The sequence below is a fragment of the Metopolophium dirhodum genome, chromosome 3 (assembly GCF_019925205.1).
Source record: "Metopolophium dirhodum isolate CAU chromosome 3, ASM1992520v1, whole genome shotgun sequence".
In the NCBI taxonomy this organism is placed as follows: Eukaryota; Metazoa; Arthropoda; class Insecta; order Hemiptera; family Aphididae; genus Metopolophium; species Metopolophium dirhodum.
The window spans coordinates 15787649-15809203 of NC_083562.1; the positions used below are offsets into that span (position 1 = coordinate 15787649).

At 33.2% G+C, this 21555-nt stretch overlaps 1 protein-coding gene across 3 annotated transcripts in view; it reads left to right on the forward strand.

The window, feature by feature from the left end:
* The window catches only part of LOC132940133 (discoidin domain-containing receptor tyrosine kinase B-like), a 139139-nt gene that overhangs the window by 103157 nt on the left and 14427 nt on the right, over window positions 1-21555 (forward strand). For all 3 annotated transcript variants that reach the window (XM_061007561.1, XM_061007564.1, XM_061007563.1), the window contains exons 5-9: window positions 2586-2817; window positions 15893-16040; window positions 16173-16349; window positions 17529-17662; window positions 21161-21368. In XM_061007561.1, the coding sequence (XP_060863544.1) occupies window positions 2586-2817; window positions 15893-16040; window positions 16173-16349; window positions 17529-17662; window positions 21161-21368 (899 nt within the window). The remainder of the gene's footprint in view (window positions 1-2585; window positions 2818-15892; window positions 16041-16172; window positions 16350-17528; window positions 17663-21160; window positions 21369-21555) is intronic.

Genomic DNA, 21555 nt, shown 5'->3' on the forward strand with positions numbered 1-21555 from the left:
ATATCTATGTCATGAGTTACCTGGTTTTGTTATTCCCCCGCAGCGATTTTATTCAACTATAATGTATTACATTATATAAAAATATACGATAACTGCACTATCTGATACAGCGTGACATAAACATAATCATAATATGTCTTGGAGAATTAAACGAGTTGTATGTAATGATTTATACTAAAATTTTAACGAAATGTGCTCCTTAAAAGTTTATCAATTTATTATACAAGCGTACAGCAAAAGTTGTTTTCGATTAAATGTAATATCTACGCGTATCGCATATTGTTATGTATATCTACTAGTTTATCCTATCTAAACTGTATAATAATATAATAGTATGTGACTATAATATGTATATATATTCTTTGAATAATATATTAGTCTAAAAACTTTTTATCGTAGTTTTCGTGGAGGAGGAACTTATAACTATAATGTAATTGATACTTACTGCTTACGAATAAAACATTTAAAACTGTTCAGATGGTTATACATATACATATATACTGACTTGACTTGATATTATATTACTATATCCTGTATTTCTTATAGTGATTCTGATATTTGGAATTTTTAAGTATACCTACCTATTTTTTAGTCTAAGGACATATTTAAAAATACTTACACGTGTGCATTTAAGAACTTGATTATTTTTCAATGTTAAATTAATTTTACAAACATGCGTATATAATATGAACGAATAACATGCATTATGCGCAACTAAAATACGCTGCTGCCGCTAATAACCGTTGATGAGGAACTTGTGAATAATATTGTACATATAGGTGGCTGATGTGCGTCTTTCCTTGACACACCGACCTCGACAAATCCCCCGGAAACGCGTGACGCCAACCGGAAGTGTGGAGGTTCGTGAATATTGTACGTATTGAATTCTACAGACTCGCTTAGCTGAGATGTTGTCGCACTGCACAACTTCTGCATTTTCCGCAAGCGATTCGATCTGATCCGGACGCGAAGAAAATGTTGTCGACCGCGTTTTCCTTGGACTGGGATTAACTGGGATGACGTGAAAATTATTGTGGTTACCCGTTCGCGAGTACACAATATATTATAATTGTTTGCAATGATCAGTCCCAAAGGAATCATTGGGAATCGGACGGCGCGTCGAAAACGTGGAGAAAAACGGTCGGTGGCCACCGCCGTTTTCCCTTAACACCCACCAACGGAAAATATCGCGTGGTTAACCGCTCGCGATAAACGTAAACCATATATGGTAAACTAGTATCGTTGACCGCGGTTCACAATATTGTGTACTCGCGAACTGGTAACCGCGGTTATTTCCGCGTCGTATATTGTAGTTTTTCTCCGCGTCTGTCAAATGTGCCGTTCGATTCTCGACCAAACGGTTTTCACCGTCATCCACTTGTAGTGCACGTGTTAATTGAAGCTTTTTGATGCGACACTCGTGATGCGGCCGGCGTATTGTGGCTCAAGGTGGTTCTAATGTTTTATATATTATTTTATTTACACAAAATATAATAATATTGCTACCTGTATATGTAGTGACTACCAACGATTTCAGACGATACCTACATAATAAACAAATACTAAATAAAAAATATTACAATGTAAAAAGTAATACGGGATGGCTTAATATAATATATTATAATACGTGATTCGGCACTACATACATCGACGGTAAAAGGACGCTCTTGCGTCGCCAAGAGATTGTTGTCCCTCTGTACAGTCACGTGTTACGGTGCACATAATATATTATTTTTTGTGATTCTGTACAAACTGAGCGTCGTTTGAAATCGATAAACGATTTAGAGACAGTTGAACTGCAGACATCTAGCCACAAAACTCATTGTAACCTATATATATGATAAATGATTAAATTATTTTAAATAAATTTAACATCTAATTATTGTCAACCAAATGAGATGCTAATTTCCAACGAGGGAGCTAAGCTGCTAAGCCACAACCGAGTTTCCGCACTATTGTCATCTACGGACCAAGGTTCACTAAAATATTTTTCCACCACGCCTTAAAATTGTGATCGCGTTTTCAATGAGGTCAGGTCATTAGGTGTATTACACGTAAATTGATTAGGTTTGAACTTAATGTCCAGGTGTGTATTATAATATAGCACAAAGTTATATTTTCACCAAGATCGTGAGCTCTATGATTTAACACCGTGTTTAAAAGTAATAATATAACAATAAATTAGTATTCATAATTTGCCACGTTTTTCGAAAAGTTCAGCACGCAAACATTTTGTACCGAAATACATTTGTTTTATACTGATATATATATATATATATATTATAATATTCATAAATATATATATATACGTATACATATAATTTGACCCTTAGAAATTTACATGTTGGTCACGTACAACTTTTAGCTCCAAACAATAAGGCCAATAATAACGGGGAAGGATTTTTTTTTTGTAGCTCAGCTGTCATAAAACGATGAAATGGATTATAATGTCAGCAGTTGACTTTTTACCGATACGGCAGAAATCCTTTTGACATTTTCAGCCTCTGTTTTTTTTTTATTTTTAGCACAAACTAGGTCACATTTTAACGATCGCAAAATGTAAAGTTTAATATTTTTCGTTTCAGGGTACGCACAGAAAAAGAAGGGGGTGCTTGGTGTCCAAAAGAGCCGGTCACTAGGGAACCCACCGAATGGCTTGAAGTCAATTTACACGTGGTAAGAGTGATCACGTCAGTGGAGACTCAAGGCAGGTTTGGCAATGGACAAGGTCAAGAGTTCACCGAAGCATTTCTGATTGACTACTGGAGACCAAAGCTTGGAAAATGGGTCCGATACAGAAACATTACTGGACAGGAGGTGAATAAAAAATATACTACATTACAATTAAACAAAAGTATACCCATTTATATAGATACACATAGAATAACAATAATAAAACAATAATATTATATATTTCAACTTAAGACGGAAAATATCTTTCAATTATAATGGTATACAAAATATATTAATTATTAGACACCATTTTATAAACAAAATCTCTAACAGAAATATAAAAGTATCCTTGTACCTTGTCATATGTTGTTTCTTTCTTTTATTATGAAAATAAAACACATAAAACACTTCTGTTGGACCGTTGTCCACTCTTCCAATATTCCATAATTTGCCGATTAATAAGATTTGATGCTTTATTTATTTTTATTTTGTAACGATTTTATATACATACCTACTTAGTCAATCTTTGATTGATGAAAAGTTCGTTATGGTTTATATTTATCATGGATCATCATTTTTTATAAGATAGCATAAATAACTATTGGTTAGTTTGGCTAGACTACATCAGTATTGGTTGACAAAATATATATCAACACTATTAATACAATTGTTTTAACTTTATAGACAACTTAATAATTTTTATCTTATTTCTAAGTACAAGACCTGTAGCATAATATTGTCACCTATCGATTGGCACACATTGACGTTGGAATGTTTTTTTATTTTTTTATTAGTAAGTAGGTGTACTTATATCGTGTAAAATAAGCCAAATTACTGTTATGAAAATTAATAACAATTAGTGGTCAAAGTGTTGTAAATGAGAAGATTCTATGATATTATTACCCTTTTAGAGTTTTCGTCTAAGTACGTTTTTCCAGACTTAAATATTATTTATCAATGTAATTAAAATAATGTCTGACATTAAACGCTGATTCACAATGAAACTTAACGGAGCTGTTGATTTTAGAGGCCATTATCTTTTGAAATATAGCACGAAAACAATATAAAAATCTCCCCTGAAACAACTCAACCGTGGGCTTTTTTTATACATACAACAAAAGACGTTATAAACTATATATCCTTCCCTGCTATATAGTCACAAGTATACAAAGTTTATGTAACGGTAAGGTTTTTTCTCTTCTATAATATTTCCGAGCTATTGCAGCATTACCGAGTTAATATCACTATACATTTTAAATATATATACATAAGTCTTACAATAGATATACTAAACAAACAATGATAAAGAATGTCCTCAAACAATATTGAATAAACCCTACAGACTATAATATTATAACATTATGAATAATTTAAAAGAATCCCCTGATATGATATTTATTTATTCATTGTAGATCGTTAATGCGACTGTTAAGTGTATGTATTACGTTATGTACCTAAATACATTATATAACGTAGCCACGTAGGTATATACTATATCATAATATATAAACTAAATAATGTATGTATATAGGTATTGACATATGCGTATTTCACCGTCAAGTGATTTCTCGAGGGAAATTCATTTTGGCGGGTCTAATTTGATTATATCCGTCGCGATTAATTAACGGACCTTGTTAACCGAGTATTTTCGAAAATTAAACATACCCCTCGCTCTCCAACAGTTACATTTTTGCTTACGAATATTTAACATTAACCAATTTTAATATTATATTTTATATATAATATTCATGTACCACTGTATATGCATATATATAGGATGTATACACCATACAATATGATATATTATACGGACGCATTACGACAGCACTCTGTATTTATTATACATTATAATACTCCCCACGAGATGACCCATACGATCAATCCAGTTTATTTTAGTGTACAACTTATAACCAGTACCTAACTACATAAAGAACGAATAAGACCACTCTATACGTGTGTATTATTATGAGCATATTATAAGTAATACTTATTTGAACTTACAATCGTTTATGATATTCCAACAGTCAGTGTAAAAATATATTTTTATCTTATAAACAAATATTATAGTAACTAAACTGTACTAATAAATAGTATTGAAGACAAAAAGAAACATTGTAAAATAGATTATCAAATATATTTTTTTTTTCTGTGAATACTTCTTTTAGCATATATAATTATGCATTCAAGTTTAAATTGGAAATGCATAATATTATATTATGACAATTGCATTTTTTTTCAAAAATCTTCTTTGTGACGTCAGAATATGGGAGTGTACCTAACATAAAATTTCGTATTATATTTCGTTATTTTATTATTTTTATTATCTGTCAATGTTTCACAATCTTATCCTATTCAGTATATTTTAAACCATAGTTATTACTATTTATACCATAATTGTGATCTAATTTATAAATGTTAAAAAATAATTAATTCTTTACACCTAAGTTTAGATGATGTCGAATGTCAGGAAAACTTTATATTAATAAAAATTTAAAAAAAAATAAATAAAATTTTATCTATTCCACTCGTCACAAATACCTTGGTGACTTTGAGCCAGTTATTCATACTCAAAGTGCTTTGAAACGTTAAACGTTTAATTGTTTCTTTATTCCTTTGCAGTATGCACTCATAGTTTCGGTAGGTAACATGTACGTAATTAAATATTGTTTAATTAATGTTTCCGTATTTTGTAATTAATTTGTGTTTGGACTTTCATTTTATATTATAATTTTAATTACAATTTATTATAATGCCTAAACTATTATTAATTACATTGTGTAACATGTTTTAAAACCATAATTGTAATTATACATTTTAAGTACCTATGTCAATTGCATTTTTATTCAAATAACCGCGTAATTTGGGAACATAAGAAATAGGTATACCTAGTGAACATTTGCCTCCTCTGTTTTGTGTCGCTTACATTTCACGGAGTCAGTTTTCCTAAAGATAAAAGGAAAACAGCAAAAAGATTTCGACCAAAAGTTTATGCGTTTGTATGTTTTCCTATTTATGATGCAATGTATACAAACGAATCAAAACAATAGTAGAACACCGTGTGGCTCGTTGTATAGAGTTTCAACTTGTTAATTGTTATCATCATATTTTCCAAAAATCAAATTAAATAACTTACATTCTAACAATATTAATCATAAACAATTTCAAATTGTTGGTTTTTAATTCCTATGATCTTTTAATATAATAAGAAAATTATTATGTAAACACAACAAACTTCACTACAAAAGTATTTATTATAATTTTGTCAAAAACACCTGCAACAACAATATCTTAACAATAAACAATAAAGTACTGAAACCTGATCTCCAATGCTATTGTAATATCTCGTCACGATAAACAATGTTTTGCTCTTATTTTCTATCTAATATTATATTGTATCAGTGAAGCTCTTCTCGTTGATCTGTACATCACGAGTCGTCCATATTCTGTGGTATTAAGATCGATCGTTGATGTGATCGGTAGACGTTTTAATTCGTATATCCAAATCATATATAGGTATAGATACCATAAATGTAAAATTAAAACAGCGCCCGTATAGGGAACGGTTCTAAAAACAAAATTCAGCGTTTCGCCTTATGACGTGTGGACGAGCGGGGGCGGAGTGTGTAAATGATTGAGTAGGTATTCACAATCGCAACTTTTGTGCGTGCTTGAATGCCCGTCGATCAATAGGTATAATATAATATAAGTAATATACCTCGCCGACTACTCACACACACACACACACACATGGCATATGCATGCCCAACCATTACACTGTAGTAGTAGTATTAGTAGTAGGATAATAGTAGTACAACACAAGTGTATCGTCGTCGGGTTAAAGAGATCAACGAAATCATTACTCTTGTATGCGCGTGTGTGTGTGTGTGTGTTTTATGGCGTGTGTGGTCGCCGCACGGGCTCTCGTCAATACGTAGACTAGCTGGTATCATTATAATATTATGTTTGTGTATATATTCTAAGCCCCCCCAGTATTCTTTTCTGATCGAGTGGATCGCTTTTATAATATAAATTATATTTTTTTTTCGTACTTCCCTTCGACACGACACAACGGCTAACAACCTTTCGCAGAGATTAATGACACGGGGGGCCGCCAATGCCGCATATACGTTATGCACACTCGGGCGACCTGTCGCCACCGCGGTCTACGCGCATAGGCACAATATTTTACACTATTTATTTATTCGTAAACGGCTTGTAAGCAAGTCTTTATTTGCCAGTATTACCACACGAGTACGTGGCCCTCATTTACGAGTCATAAGATGGTATACCACAGGGTGAGAAGGGGGAAGGAGTTACTCGTATAGGGACTAGGAAGGCCTATACGAACGTTTATACAGACGTCGTGTATAGAACGCTGCACGTGATCTGTCCGAAAATAATTTGCTATTTTTTTCTACTCGGTTTTCCTCGCGATTTTATCCGCACAGCGGGGGAGAAGGGGGCAGTTTAATAACACGCGACTCGTACATTACCGGCGAATCGAATAAAACGGGCTGTTAAATGGCGGTACGTTAAACCCGCGGAACACGGTTAGGTAGGCATATGAACAACAATGCTGCAAAGAAAAAAACAAATATGGAATTACACAGATTATTATTATTGCGATTGTTTTGTTGTAGTGTTTTGTCCGTATAACGATTAAAACAATGTCTAATTATCATAATGGAATTTGTAAACTCTTGTTCTATTGTTTTTTCATTAAACGCAACAAGTTTTTTTTTCAATGTTTCTCATAATTACATCACATATGTTTCGAGTTCGGTTCAAAGCAAATTTTTAATACCGAATTTTTTCGTCCATCGAACAAAATTTATGTTTGCCATGTTAATTTTTTTTTTATCTACCTAATATAAACTTTAACGAATAATTTTGTTATTTATTACATGGCGTGTTTCATTTTTTCTAATTGTTTAATTAAAATAGTTATATTTTATTTTAATAATGTATTTTTAGTAAGCATTTAACAAAATAAAAACAAAAAATAAGTTTATTTTGATTTATTTTTTTTAATAACGCTCCACGATTTTTTTCTTTTTCCATTATTCATTTAATATATTTCTTTCTTGCGATATTATTTTCTTTTTCGTTGATATAATGACAAACACCGTCGCTTGTATAATAACAAACAGAAACATTAATGGATTTTTCCCCTTGCGATATTTTTCAATAATATATCGCAATGATTTAACATTTTGTACAAAAATAATATCGCTTGGGTTTTCAATGAAATCGTAATTAATGTTTAGACGAAAAAAATACGTAAAATAATTAAATACTCAAAGAGGCGTACCTTTTTATTTTGTTCACATTCAGCAATGTGATTAATTAAACTTCAAGTAAACTTTCCTTTTCCCGGAGTTGTAAGTTATTAATATTTCCCTTCGTGTTTGTATTTGCGTGGATGCACGGTTTTCCACTTGAAACTTTCATGTTTCTTTTTTTATATTTAATATTTTTAAGTTCAACTTTTCAAGTAGGTACAAACCATTATTTATAACGAGGTCGGTAAGTAAATAAGAGGAAAAACATAGTAAAGTTTATTATTATACTGCCACCGATTTTCGCTAGGTTGATAAGCTAACAATTATAGCGCGCAGTATACGTGTGTGTCATTCGCCATTCTTCGTGTATCGTATACCTACCAGCTACTGTTAAAAATATGAAAATAGGAATAAATTACGAGACCTTTCCGAGTGTAGAATGCATGCAACGTGAAAAAATATAATACAAACATTTTATAATGATTTTTTTTTCACCCTCTAGAAACAATTATGTTAATCCTCGTGTGTGGATCTATATATGCAGGTACGCGTGTACATAGGAAGTCGCTCAGTTTTTATTTTGCGATGCGTACACGGAAAAATATTCAAAATCCTTATTTTGTACTAAAAAATATCACAAAATCACATTTTGGTTTTACAATATTATATCGGATTTTTTTTTATCAAATTAAAAACGACTGTATAATATACGTGGTGGCGTAATATAGAAATCAAAACGGAATTACAACGCCCTTAGTCTTTCGCAACGTGTACAAAGTGTACAACAGCGACTATCGAGGTAATTAACAATGATTATTTTAATTAAAAATAATAATAATAAGTTGTTCCGGTGGTTATGCAATATTATACGCGCGTGTGTCTTAACATGCAAACTCAGATCTAGTGATCAGTGTAAATAATAAAGAAACCAGTGTAGGTAGATACGATGCTTCTTTTATATACACGCACCTACCAGCAATGTATCGTTCGTGGAGATATGATTATGTTGATAAAAAAAAATATATATCGTGCTTATCTCATGTATTACATTATGTGTTCAGTATTCTGAAGCTGTAAGCCAAGTAATTATTTAATCAAGGACATTATAATTTTATGGGTCAATTTAGTACTTAATTGATATATATATATATATATTATATATACGTATATAAATTATAAATGATAATGTTTAATGAAGCGTCATGGACAAACCCACCCTGCAATCTTTTTCCTGAACTTTCTTGCTCATATTAGTTTAAATGCTCATAAATGATATAATATATTAATATTGGTTCAATATTTGATAATATGTGTAATGTGTATGCATCATATTGACTATTCAGATTATGAAAATATGAAAACATATTATATTGGATACCTACCTTAAATATTTAATTCTCTAAGGAATCAAAACAATTTTAAGAAAAATATTATGTTTTACCTGTACTAAGGTAATTTTAAACTTACAAAAATTGACTTAAGTGTTAGTATGGACACGAAATGAATCTGCACATGCGAGTACCATTATTTATCGAATACGCTGTCCTTACGACAAATCTTATTATATATTATAATCGATAGGTATTAGTATATTTTATATGAAATACAATAATATATTGTGGCGCAGTGCACCTATTCACTGTAGTTACCTATAACCATACACAACCTTACCTGCTGTGAATGTGAACCTAAGTGCCCTGTTTATGACGGGCTTTAAAACGTCTAAGTATACCTACCTGAAGTTCTGTTAGCAAAATATTCTCTAAATTTTTTATTTTAGGCATAATATAGGTACATTATGTGCAATTATGATGCACCGCGTATACACATAATTATATCATTATTGTGCATTTTACTCCAAGAAACGACGAATGACTACGGACTTCGAATGACCCGTGTCCAAGTACAAAACGTCGCTTCGACGGATATTCTGTTAAATTTCCCATTACGAAATCGGTCCGTTATAACACCATATATTATTATGAAATTTGTCGATATTTCTCTCACCAATCCCGGATGCGCATTGACGAAACGTTGGTGTTGTTATTTTTTTTTTATGTTTATCGTGTTATAGGTGTTACACATCCGATGTTAATTATTATTATATTATCGATCGTATCTCCGTATACAATTAAATATTTTATCCCAATCCTATACGAGAACATGCAATATATTATAATAACAAGTACTGCTATATTACACACTCTCTCTCTCACACACACACACACACACACACACACACACACACACACACAGAATCCGTTCGTACATTTCTCGAGTCGCGGCCAATTTATTCGAGCCCACTCGTTTACCCTCCACCGATTAGTATAGTAGTGTTATTATTATTATTTGGCGTGTGATCGGCGGCAGATAAGCAAAACGAAATATTATTATATACTCACGATATAAATAATCATTACGATAGGTAGAGGTATATATACTAATATACTATGATTGTAATACGAGTATACCTATATATTATACTCGCAGATCGCTGTACGGTGGTTTCAGTCGGTCGCTGACAGTCGTTGTGGTGTGGTTTGGCGTCGCCGACGATTTTTATCATCGCCGTAAAAATATAATATGTATAGCGCGTAATACATTCGTTTCGTATCTACGCAGAACATTATTATTATTATCCTGTGGTACATATAATATTATACCTACGATTTTCACGACGACCGACGAAATACCATAATATTATAACATTCGTATAATTGTATATATTATAAACGTATATATAGTAAGTACCTACTGTGTGCAAAGAGCTTTCAAATACCGATATTCCAATTATCTGATGTTTGATTTTTGATTTTAATGAGTTATACCTCACAGCTATACGGAATAACCGCGGACACCTATTCGTTTATAAGTATATTATGATGTATAACGGCTAGCGCATACACGTCGTGTAGTATAAGACGTAACGTCATCATCATAATTATTATATTTTATACACACAGCCATCGGCATAAACATAGTACCCATTACAACTGTAGTGGAATAAACATCGATTCGTCTTTGACCTTAGTTAGTTCTGAGCCTCAGGACTTTTCAAAACTCATACTTTAAGAGTGTAAAAATCTATGTTGTTGAATCGATGTTGTATGTTGGATGTTCAGCTTATTTTCATTCTTTGTGCTAATACAATATTACACAATGTTTATTATCATGATACACAAGCCAGTTTCGGGTATATTAACTATTATTTTAATAATAAATAAAATAATATCGGTACGTGAGGTTTTATAGTGGTATAATAAAAATTCACAACTCTAAACGTGCATTTTCAACATGTAATCATACTATAATAATAATACGTTATCGTCATAATTATTATTATTTTTTTAAATCTTTTAAATTTATATCATGTATAAAATATCTTGTTCACGCAAAAAAATTTAAATTCGAAATACGTCGAAATTCGATTTATTTCTTTTCCATTACCTAGTGGTGAAACACGTATATTAATATTTCGATCGAATTATTTGATAATGTTGTGTTGTCAAGTGAACAAGAATAAGTTAGTTTCTAGAAAACCATGGGCTCAATATTTCGAAATAAATATATATATTATAGTCGATTATTTTTACAAATGAGATTTTATCGACTATCGAGTCATAATAATTCATAAGACTAAACATTTAAAAACCTATGTAGTATTCATAACCAAAAGCCTTATTTTACAATACACATCATTCGTTCATCGATAGCTCAAGAATCTCCTTACCAAAGCAAAATATATTATTATATAGGGACTGAATAATCGGTAAACGACTGTTCAACTATAACTATAATAAATGTTTTTATTCGTGAGTGAAATCTGTAAGTATACTTTAATTGTTATGTGTAGCGATGTGGGGTACTATAAGCGGAGATGCATTCAAAATATTTTAGGGACTTATTAGTTTTCTTTATTAAATAGAACCGTATATAGGGGGGGACGGAGTGGCCGAGCAGACTAAGGCGTCGGCTGCGACGCAGCCGACCCGAGTTCGAAACCTTGGCCGCGGGCGACATTTTTCTTCGGGCAAGTCATGGTGTCCGGAGAACAAGTGCCGCCATCCCCCCACCAGGGGCACGGCAGAAACCTACGGGTGCCCCATTAGAAATTCTGCCAAAAACACAACACACACGTGTACCAACCTACCCAATTTAAAAAAAAAGTCCAGTGCCCTCCTCCACACCCAATGGCCTATGTTGCCGCGGGTTACCCAATAAAAAAAAAAAAAGAACCGTATATAATGTGGTGATTTTTTACACTGCTACCTTGCGATTTCTGTCCATGTGGTTATGAACATGAAGAATCAGATTCTGAAAATGTATCTTACTCTTATCGCAGTAATACGTATATAACTCTGTATGTGATGCACTGGTGCGTATTATGTATTAACCAATTAACCCGTTAAAAGTTTCGTGCGTCCCTCGCCCCTCCTGCCCTCGGCCGATAATTCTTCGAGATACGTGCTTGTTATTATTAAATTACCTGACCCCTATGATAGTCGAGTTCAGCACAATATATTCATTATTTGTTTTCGGCTTTTCGTCCCAATTAAAACGCTCGGAGACTAGAGAGAGAGATGAACATCGTGAGAACGTCACGACCTACAGCCTCCCTCCGCGTCACCGCGTCCACAAATACAAGCTGCTCCACACACACTAATATGGTATACGAACACTGCTTTGCAACATTTTTTTTTTTGTCAAACCCGTATACCTAGTGAAACACGCGTTTCGACTACAGCTAGGATCAATTTTTGGCCATATACTCCGAGCCCCAAAAAAGGTTATTTCGTCGTCCCTCGCAGACTGAGTTTGCTTCGAGATCCAAAAATAATATTATTAATTTAATACCATCAATTTGAATTGTAATGCAATTCAGCGAAGAATAACAAAAAACTTCGTGCATTGTAATAATAGCTTGTAATACGTGATATAATATTTATAAATTCACTGAAACGAGTTGTGCTGTTTACATATTCCTACTTTATTGTATGTTTTTTAGGTTTACATATTACCTCCGTTGTGTTAGTCCGTCCGTTATTGTTAATTTTTATTTATTGTCCGTGGTTATTACTGCAGTTAATGTACATAAATTGTATATGGAATTATAACTTATTGTGTTGTATTTATACGTTTAGACATCGGAAATTTAGCATGCTCGCAGATCGAGCTTTCCTAATTTGTTATTTTTAAATCTGGCCAAATTTTACTAACATTTATAAAAAAAAAAAACGTTTAAGTACTTATACAACATTATTATATAAAAAAAAACCCCCGATCACTTTTCATCAGAAATTGGCTTTTGACCACCGTAGATTACCCGCATATACATTAAACATATATATACATATATATATTATTATAAAGCTTTGATATACGCCCCGCGGCCGAGAAGACGTCGCGAACCTCGAGCGTCTGCGAAAGACAGATACTGCAGCCGCCACCGCATATACGTTATATATATATTAAAGGGACCTCTGGCTTCTAAATCATGCGAGTAACATCTGGTGACGAGGAAACTCTCTCCGGGCTAATTTTATCGTGTTTTATTGCCGCTCGCTGTATTTCCCGTTCCGCGCGCATATTGAAGAGAGATCGAGCAACGCCACGAGAATGATTCATAAAGCCCAGTAATCATTATTATTATTATTATTAGGATGGTTTGGTAGAGGGGCGGTGCGGGGTGTGAGAAGACGAAGAGGACGTCAGAGCGAGCACGGGGAGAAAGGCGTGTGGCTGTATAGTCGGCATATATCTATATACTGCCGTATGGCTGCTGCGGTGTCGAGCTTTTGCTGCCAGCGAACGGTTGTACATTATGATATTTTATGTAATAAATCACTGTAGCAAAATACAAAACTGTGTAACAGATGTACTCTCGTTTAATAAACAATCCGCCGCCGCCGTTGTCGTTGTCGTCGTCGTCGTCGCAGATTCTACGCGCACTACGCACGTAACAATACATATTATTATTATTATACACAGTGTGTCCGTGTAGTAAATTATAGTGTGTGCATACGTCTTATAGTAAAGTAACATAGTATTAATTTCGTCGAGGTGGTGGCGGGGCTAGGTTGACAAAAAAAGAATTGTTAAAGTCGGTGTGTATAAAATCGTATGTTGTTATGATCGGCGGGCCAAAGTAAATAATATCGACATTATTAGTTATTCTGTAAACGAGGAGAATCGGGTCGTAATTATCTGAAAAAATACTCATTAATGTGTATATTATGTTCTAGATACATATATATAGGTCAAATTTCGATCATGCGAGACGCCCTGCAGTATACACTTATAATATATATAGTACTGTCATTCGCTAAAAATATGTATACTTATGTGTGTAGTATGTATTAGGTCCGGTACTACACGCGCGCGATACCTACTCGAGTGAAATGTGTCTATTGTGAGTACGTATTGTCCCGTCGCCTAGAGGTCTGTGTGTACATATTATACAGAGTTCAAAAGTAGAAAAAACTCGTTTCGACTTCTTTTTAGACACACTTCTGGACGTCTTTACAACTATCGTACACAACATTTATTATATATATACAAATATACGAGGACAACTACAAACAATCCCGAAAGTGTGAAACGCGTTTTTTATTTTATTCACATTAACGTGTGTATAATTTACATGCGAGTGCTTGAACTAAATACATTTTATATTACGATCGTGATTTATAATAATAATTCTGTATTATAATATATAATATTATGATAGGTAGAATCGTTTATCGCAAACTAGCGGTTGAAGTCTGGTGATTTATTTTTATGTGTGTGCAGTTAAAAAAATAAACAATATAATTACAGTAATCAAATGGTTTTTGCAAACATAAATATTATGTATTATAGGAACACTATAACGGATTGTCGAATTCAACTTTTGTGAAGATATATTATATTTTGACGATGATTAATTACGATTATTTAGTATTTATTTCGAAAATACTATCGTTTGTTTTAACACTGGCCTATACGTTAAATTTTCGTACGGTTATTATCTCAAGTTTTCAGCCGTGTAATTTCGTTGCGATGAAATCATTCTCACCAATAATTATTTTCGCCCGAACAGTTTGTCTGTTAAAAAAACCATATGCGGAACAATATGTTTTTGGCTTTACAATACTTATTAGGGCCTTGTTAGAGTTTAGAAAGAGTATAATTTATATTATTATATACATTCTTAGACGTACCTATAATCATCAACGGTTGAATCAATCATAATATAAACGAGCTAAAGCCATGTTTCTGGTCAATATTTTACATACCTACGCGATAATAATTGACTGCATTGGTCGATGGGCAAACAAACACGCGGTCCGACGTACGTTCCTCGTCGGGTGAACAAAAATAATCACGTTCGAGAAAAATATGGGTTCCCAACGCAATTATTGATTATGGCGCGTGATAATTTCCCGTGCGGTCATCTACGACTTCTCTGAGGTACAATTCGCCGTGTGTTTCATATCTACGTATTTACAACACCTCGGTTGAAAGGAGACACAAAAGCCGATATTATATATTATTGTGTTTTGTAATTGTGTACAGAAAACCTCCCCTATACGTAAAACATAAATAATTACGATATATACACGTGTATTCTCTCTCTCTCGACGTATTTTAACTTTATTTTTCGATTTCATATCAATACGTTTTCGATGCGATTTAAACGACGCAATGTTCAATATATATATATATACTCGTATGATCGTAAGCCGTCGTGTGTATTATTGTGGTATAGACCATATTTGTAGTACCTATTAACAAACGTTAAACAAGAATAATATGTTATTTGATATTATAGACTATAATATGGTGAACGCTTTTTTTCTCGCTCACCGGATTGTTCGATTTGAATTTACACCCACCTACCGAAAGTCATTATAAGATAATATACGGTTGTGATTTAACGTAATTTGTATTATTTACAGATACTGATCGGTAACATCAACACGTACTTAGAACACAAACAAGAACTGAATCCTCCGATTTGGGCGTCGAAAATTAGATTCTTGCCGCACAGCTACCACACCCGACAGGTGTGCATGCGAGTCGAGCTCTACGGATGTCCGTGGACAGGTTAGTAGCGTTAATATATTGTTGTTTTCGAATAAATTGTTCGTATGAAGGACATTTTTAATTTTCGTATTATATCATTATTATTATTCAAATCGATAATAATCCATATAATGTGGTACGTGTTGTGTTCAGATGGCATTCTAAGTTACTCGATGCCGCAAGGTGATAAACGCAGCCCGGAATGGGAGTTTTACGATTCCACGTACGACGGATATTGGGACGATGAATTACAAAGAGGTCTTGGCCAACTGACCGATGGCAAAGTTGGACTCGATAACTTTAGAATGGGATACTATGACACCGAAAGAGGTAAGTGCCTTACCATTGTTTTTTATATGATAATTATTATTTACTAAAAAAGACAGGAGTAAGTAGGTAGGTAGATAAATAATAGACAAGAAGAAAAAATAATTATTATAGATATTAAATATAGTATATAATATTTATATGGCAATGTTATAAATTATTTTCTGTTAACGCAATTCCTATTATTTCATTTTAATGTAGTATTTCTCTTGGGAGAGAAAATGGAAAACAATATTAATTATCAACTTATATTATACATACTTGAAAAAATAAACTAAAGTAAAAATCAATATCTAATAATACACATTATTTACTATTATAATATATCTCCTAGTTCAAAAACAAAATTTAATGTACCTATTTATTTATAAATGTTTTATAGTTTATCATTGAATTTGGCGTTCGACATTACATCACAGTTCAAACTAATGTATAATAAACTACTTATTCGCTCATATTATATACCAAGTTTTCAAACCTAAAATATATTCATGGGACAAGTTTTTTCGAAGTCAGTGTAAACATTCCATAAACCACAATCGTTATGTTCGTTGCGTATTTCTAGTTTTCATGAATAATTCAATAAAAGCTTTTTTTGGAGGAAAAGAGAGACGACCACTTACTCTAGATCTGCGTGGTAGAAATAGTTTTTTATTCCAATTTTTTTTTTCAACAATGCCCGTGTCCACCATATAACCTAACGGACCGTGGTAAACGATCACTTTATTTTCAAATTATATGAGAGGGTAAAACGTTGATTTTTCCGATTCATATACCCAAACGATTTGGCTAATCGCAATAATGTTATATATTTACCGCCCATTCCCCGTCAACTTTATTTTATGTAATATTTCATATTTTTTTTTCATTCAGAAAATTATGGAATTATTAAATTGTTTTGATCTATACAACAAAATATTATTCATGATAGTTACCTACTTACTATGATAATATTATATCATAATACATTTTCTGCGTAACGTTATAATGTCATGTTAAAATACGTACATACAGTGGAATCAAATAAAAGCATAACAATATAATATTAGTTTAACAACACGATGATCGTGGTGTTATCATTATAGTTGAATTGCATTTATTTTTGATTTTATTAATCAATTTGTATTATAATATTGTTAATATACATTTTACACACATTTCTAATAGATTTAACTCTTTCAGGTCAAGGATGGGTTGGTTGGAGAAATGATACGCGAAGTGGTCAAGCGATTGAGATCAAATTTGAATTCGACAAGGTCCGAGAGTTCACCGGGGTTCATATATATTGTAACAACCAGTTTCAAAAAGATGTACAGGTAAACGTACTCCTCGTTTACAAAATAATTTAAAAACAGTTTTACTATTTATTTTTAGTCGAGTACCTATACGGCGTTATATATAACAATAATTTATTCTTCTAAAGAATGTCGTATTTGCTGATGTCTAATCGAACCCATTAAAAAGCGCCCTTGTATGCCACAGCGGTAACACAATTATTATTCGACGTTGTCTAACCCCAAAGTGGAAACGAATTCAAAAATCCGATTATAAACTCACAATCTCCCCGGAGACTGCAGTTGGTATATACTATGCTAAGGAGATGGGGGAGGGTAAAATCTGCAAACGAATGCAAATTGCGTCTCGAAATTATTAATAATGATAATAATGACATGGTGAAATTATATTAGAAAACCCGGTAGTAGGTCTCAGGGATGACGTCGACGACGACTACTGGGTAGTCTCCTCTCTCGCGTCTAATATAACGATGCGACAAGTACGCGGCTATAAACAGATTAACGTTATATGTATTTCGAAAATTCGACGTTTTCGGTGTGTGTTGAAACATTGGAGGACCGTCAGACACGATCAATTAAGGACGTACCTTCTGCCGTTCGTCGATAAAAAGGACGTTAGGGGAGGTTTGTACACGCCGACATATAATTGTAAATGGTTGTCTGTATATAATATATAAATATAAATTCACGTAATATGTTTATCGACCAAGGGGTGTCCAACATGTGGTCCTTGTAGTGAGAACAAGAAAAAACAATGTATGTACCTACCTACCTAACTTACCTAAGCAAAAATTATGAAAAACGTACAAGTGTTTATTTTTATATTTTATCCATTTTCTTCGAAACATTAACAATTGATCAATAACACACAATGCACTGTATCTATATTGGAATATTATGATTTGACAATACGGATTTACTCAGCGTCAAAAAACACATCAATTCGATACGAATTATTTTCACAATAAACAGTGTACAACAGTTTATACAAGCTTTCGTTAATTATACCTCAAGTATAATCTAATCTATGATAACGACCACCGTATTTAATTTTTTGAGCTCGGCTCGCGAAGTTCTTCCATCTTTGGTCACCCCTGGTAAACGTGTACGCTATACATACATATATATTATTTTATATACACACAATATGTTGATTGTTGGTGCGCGGGGGATGGGCCGGTCGCGTTATTGTTGTATTGAGTTGTTTTACAAGGGGATTTTACGATAATTAACAGATAACAATCTATATAAGCTTCTCTTGCACCACGTCCTGCACGTGTTACGCCGAGACCATTGTTTTGCCGTATAGAAACACAGAACACACACGTGACCATTCGCACATTGACCTTTAAAAATGTATTTTTTTTCAAACTCATTAAGCCGTTACATATATCAAAATGTAAAACAACTATAATAATATATTTTTCCAACGCTCCGATCGTTTCTCAACTGCAACGAGCCCGAGTGCTGCAATCGATTAACGGATATAATCGGTTTGCCCGTTTTGGAGAGTTCAAATCATGTGCGTGCAATGACAAAATAGGAAATACTGCGATCGCATTAACTATTTAATATCCGTAGGTGAAAAACAATTCACCTAATCACTGTTACGGTTCAGATACACGTGCAGGTCTAAATCAATGACGTCGTTAACGTATTGCAAAAACGGCAAATAAAACTAATCCTCAATATACGCAACAACATCACATCCGAATCAATTAATTTATTAATTAAAAATTTTAGTCGTAGAAACGTGTATTATTAATCTATGTTCATCGGTATTAATAACTATATACTTCACATGGATTCCGTAGGGTCTTTGCCAACTATAATATACCAAGAGTTGTATACATTTCTCATAAACTAGTTTTAACATTTCCCATTCGCTGCTTAAAAACGACTTAAACAAGTCGCAAAAGTTTTTTGTGCCTCTAATTGCGTTATTCATTCCCCGTTACAAATCTGAAAACTTTTATGGGCTATTGGCCAAAGCAAACTTCGCGCTTTCTAGATGCCTGTACACCACTGTCCTAATGTCAGAATTTTTTTTCTTGGAAACTAATTTCTTAAAACTTTCTCCGAGTATTATTGGCTTTTTTCGCATTACATGTAATTTAATCAACAGCGTTTGTAATCTTAAAGTGCTCCTTAAAATTAGACACACCCTATTACAGCGTTATATCTTACCCTATCACTTTCGATTAGTGACGCAAGGTTCGCTAACTTCTTTAATTTCGCGCTCGTATACAGAAATGAGTTTTAGCACATTACACACATACCTAATCGTCAAACCTTATCATGCGTACCTACATGTATTTCGAATTTTGATAAAACAACGCCACTGCCACATCAACATGCCACGGTGTTATATTAACAGCAGAATATTACAAAGCCCAATCGAAGTCTGCAGCGTAATAATGTTCTGCGATATTATAATATACGACAACACAATGAAATCCCGTCGGGACCGAAAACTTCTTAATCTGATTATATTCCCATATAGTTCCTGAGTTCGTGTAATCACAAACTATTAGATTTTGATCGACACAACATTATTCACTTAATATAATATGTGTGAACATAGGTACGAGCGTGATGTTGTAAATTTAAATATAATATATTGGTAAACTCGTGGGCTAAGTAATATAATTTATGTGTTATGTTTTTCTCCAAAAAATAGAAACCTCGCGTATTTAAGAAAGGTACATGTAAACGAAAAACGGGCGTTAATACTTAATATGGTGAGTAGCGGGGGGCAGGATGACCGATTTGTAAAACAAAACGTTAAATATTTATACTCCAGAGGATATTGTATATTGTCGTCCCCGACAAAAGGAATTTCGAGTGCAACAATGATTTACGTATTATTTTAACAGTATTTTAACCGACGGCACGTGGACGCTATACTAAATCTTCCAACGATGTGTTGACACTGCGTCCGCCAGTAATGAAGATTCATGTGGTACATTAACTGAGACCGTCCTACAAGATATTTTGATACGAGAATAAAACCTACTGCCATAGACTATTAGCATGTACGGGGCCAAAACACGCAATAAATCACCGTATGCTCGAGGTCCCGATATATTATACATAATACACAGACAATACGCCGTAATAGCCGTTAGCGTGGTAGTGTGTACCTATTTTGTCACATTTCTATATTATAGTCACCGGTTATTGATTGGTGGTTGGCGACGGGACGCGAAACATATTTCTAGTTTTGAGATTGTCTCGTCTTATATAATATGAAAACGAAAGAAAAATCGGTATTCCCCGTGCACAGCTACGTTGGTGTTCTCTGTTCTGACGCACGCACGCCGGCGTGGAATGAAAGTGTTGTAAACTCGAAATTGACTTACAATTTACAAACGTTTGTAGAATAAAACCATAGAAGTTTTATTTATTTATTGACTTTTTTTTATGGGAAAGCAACTCGTCGTTGACGACTATATACTTTTCCGTTTATATTGTTATTGAATCGTATACGGAGATCTTAATAGAAACTTCGGGTTTCAGGTGTTTTCCGAAGCGAGTATTTTATTTAGTGTGGGAGGAAAAGTATACTCATCGGAACCGTTGACTTACACTTACATGGAAGACAGGATATTTGAGTCGTCCAGGAATGTCAGCATCAAGTTGCACAGGAGAGTCGGCCGTTTCATTAAGCTTAGGCTGTCTTTTGCTGCCAAATGGATCATGCTCAGCGAGATAACTTTCGATTCTGGTAAATATGAATAACATAATAATATAATATATATACATCGTAATTAGTATTGAAATAATGTTTTTTTCAATAAAACTATAAAAGTAACCAAATGCATCCCTTAATAAGGAATCACTGAGATTAAGTACAGAGCACGACTACTTTTATTACTTACATAAAGTGACATCCATAAACCGTCACCACTCAA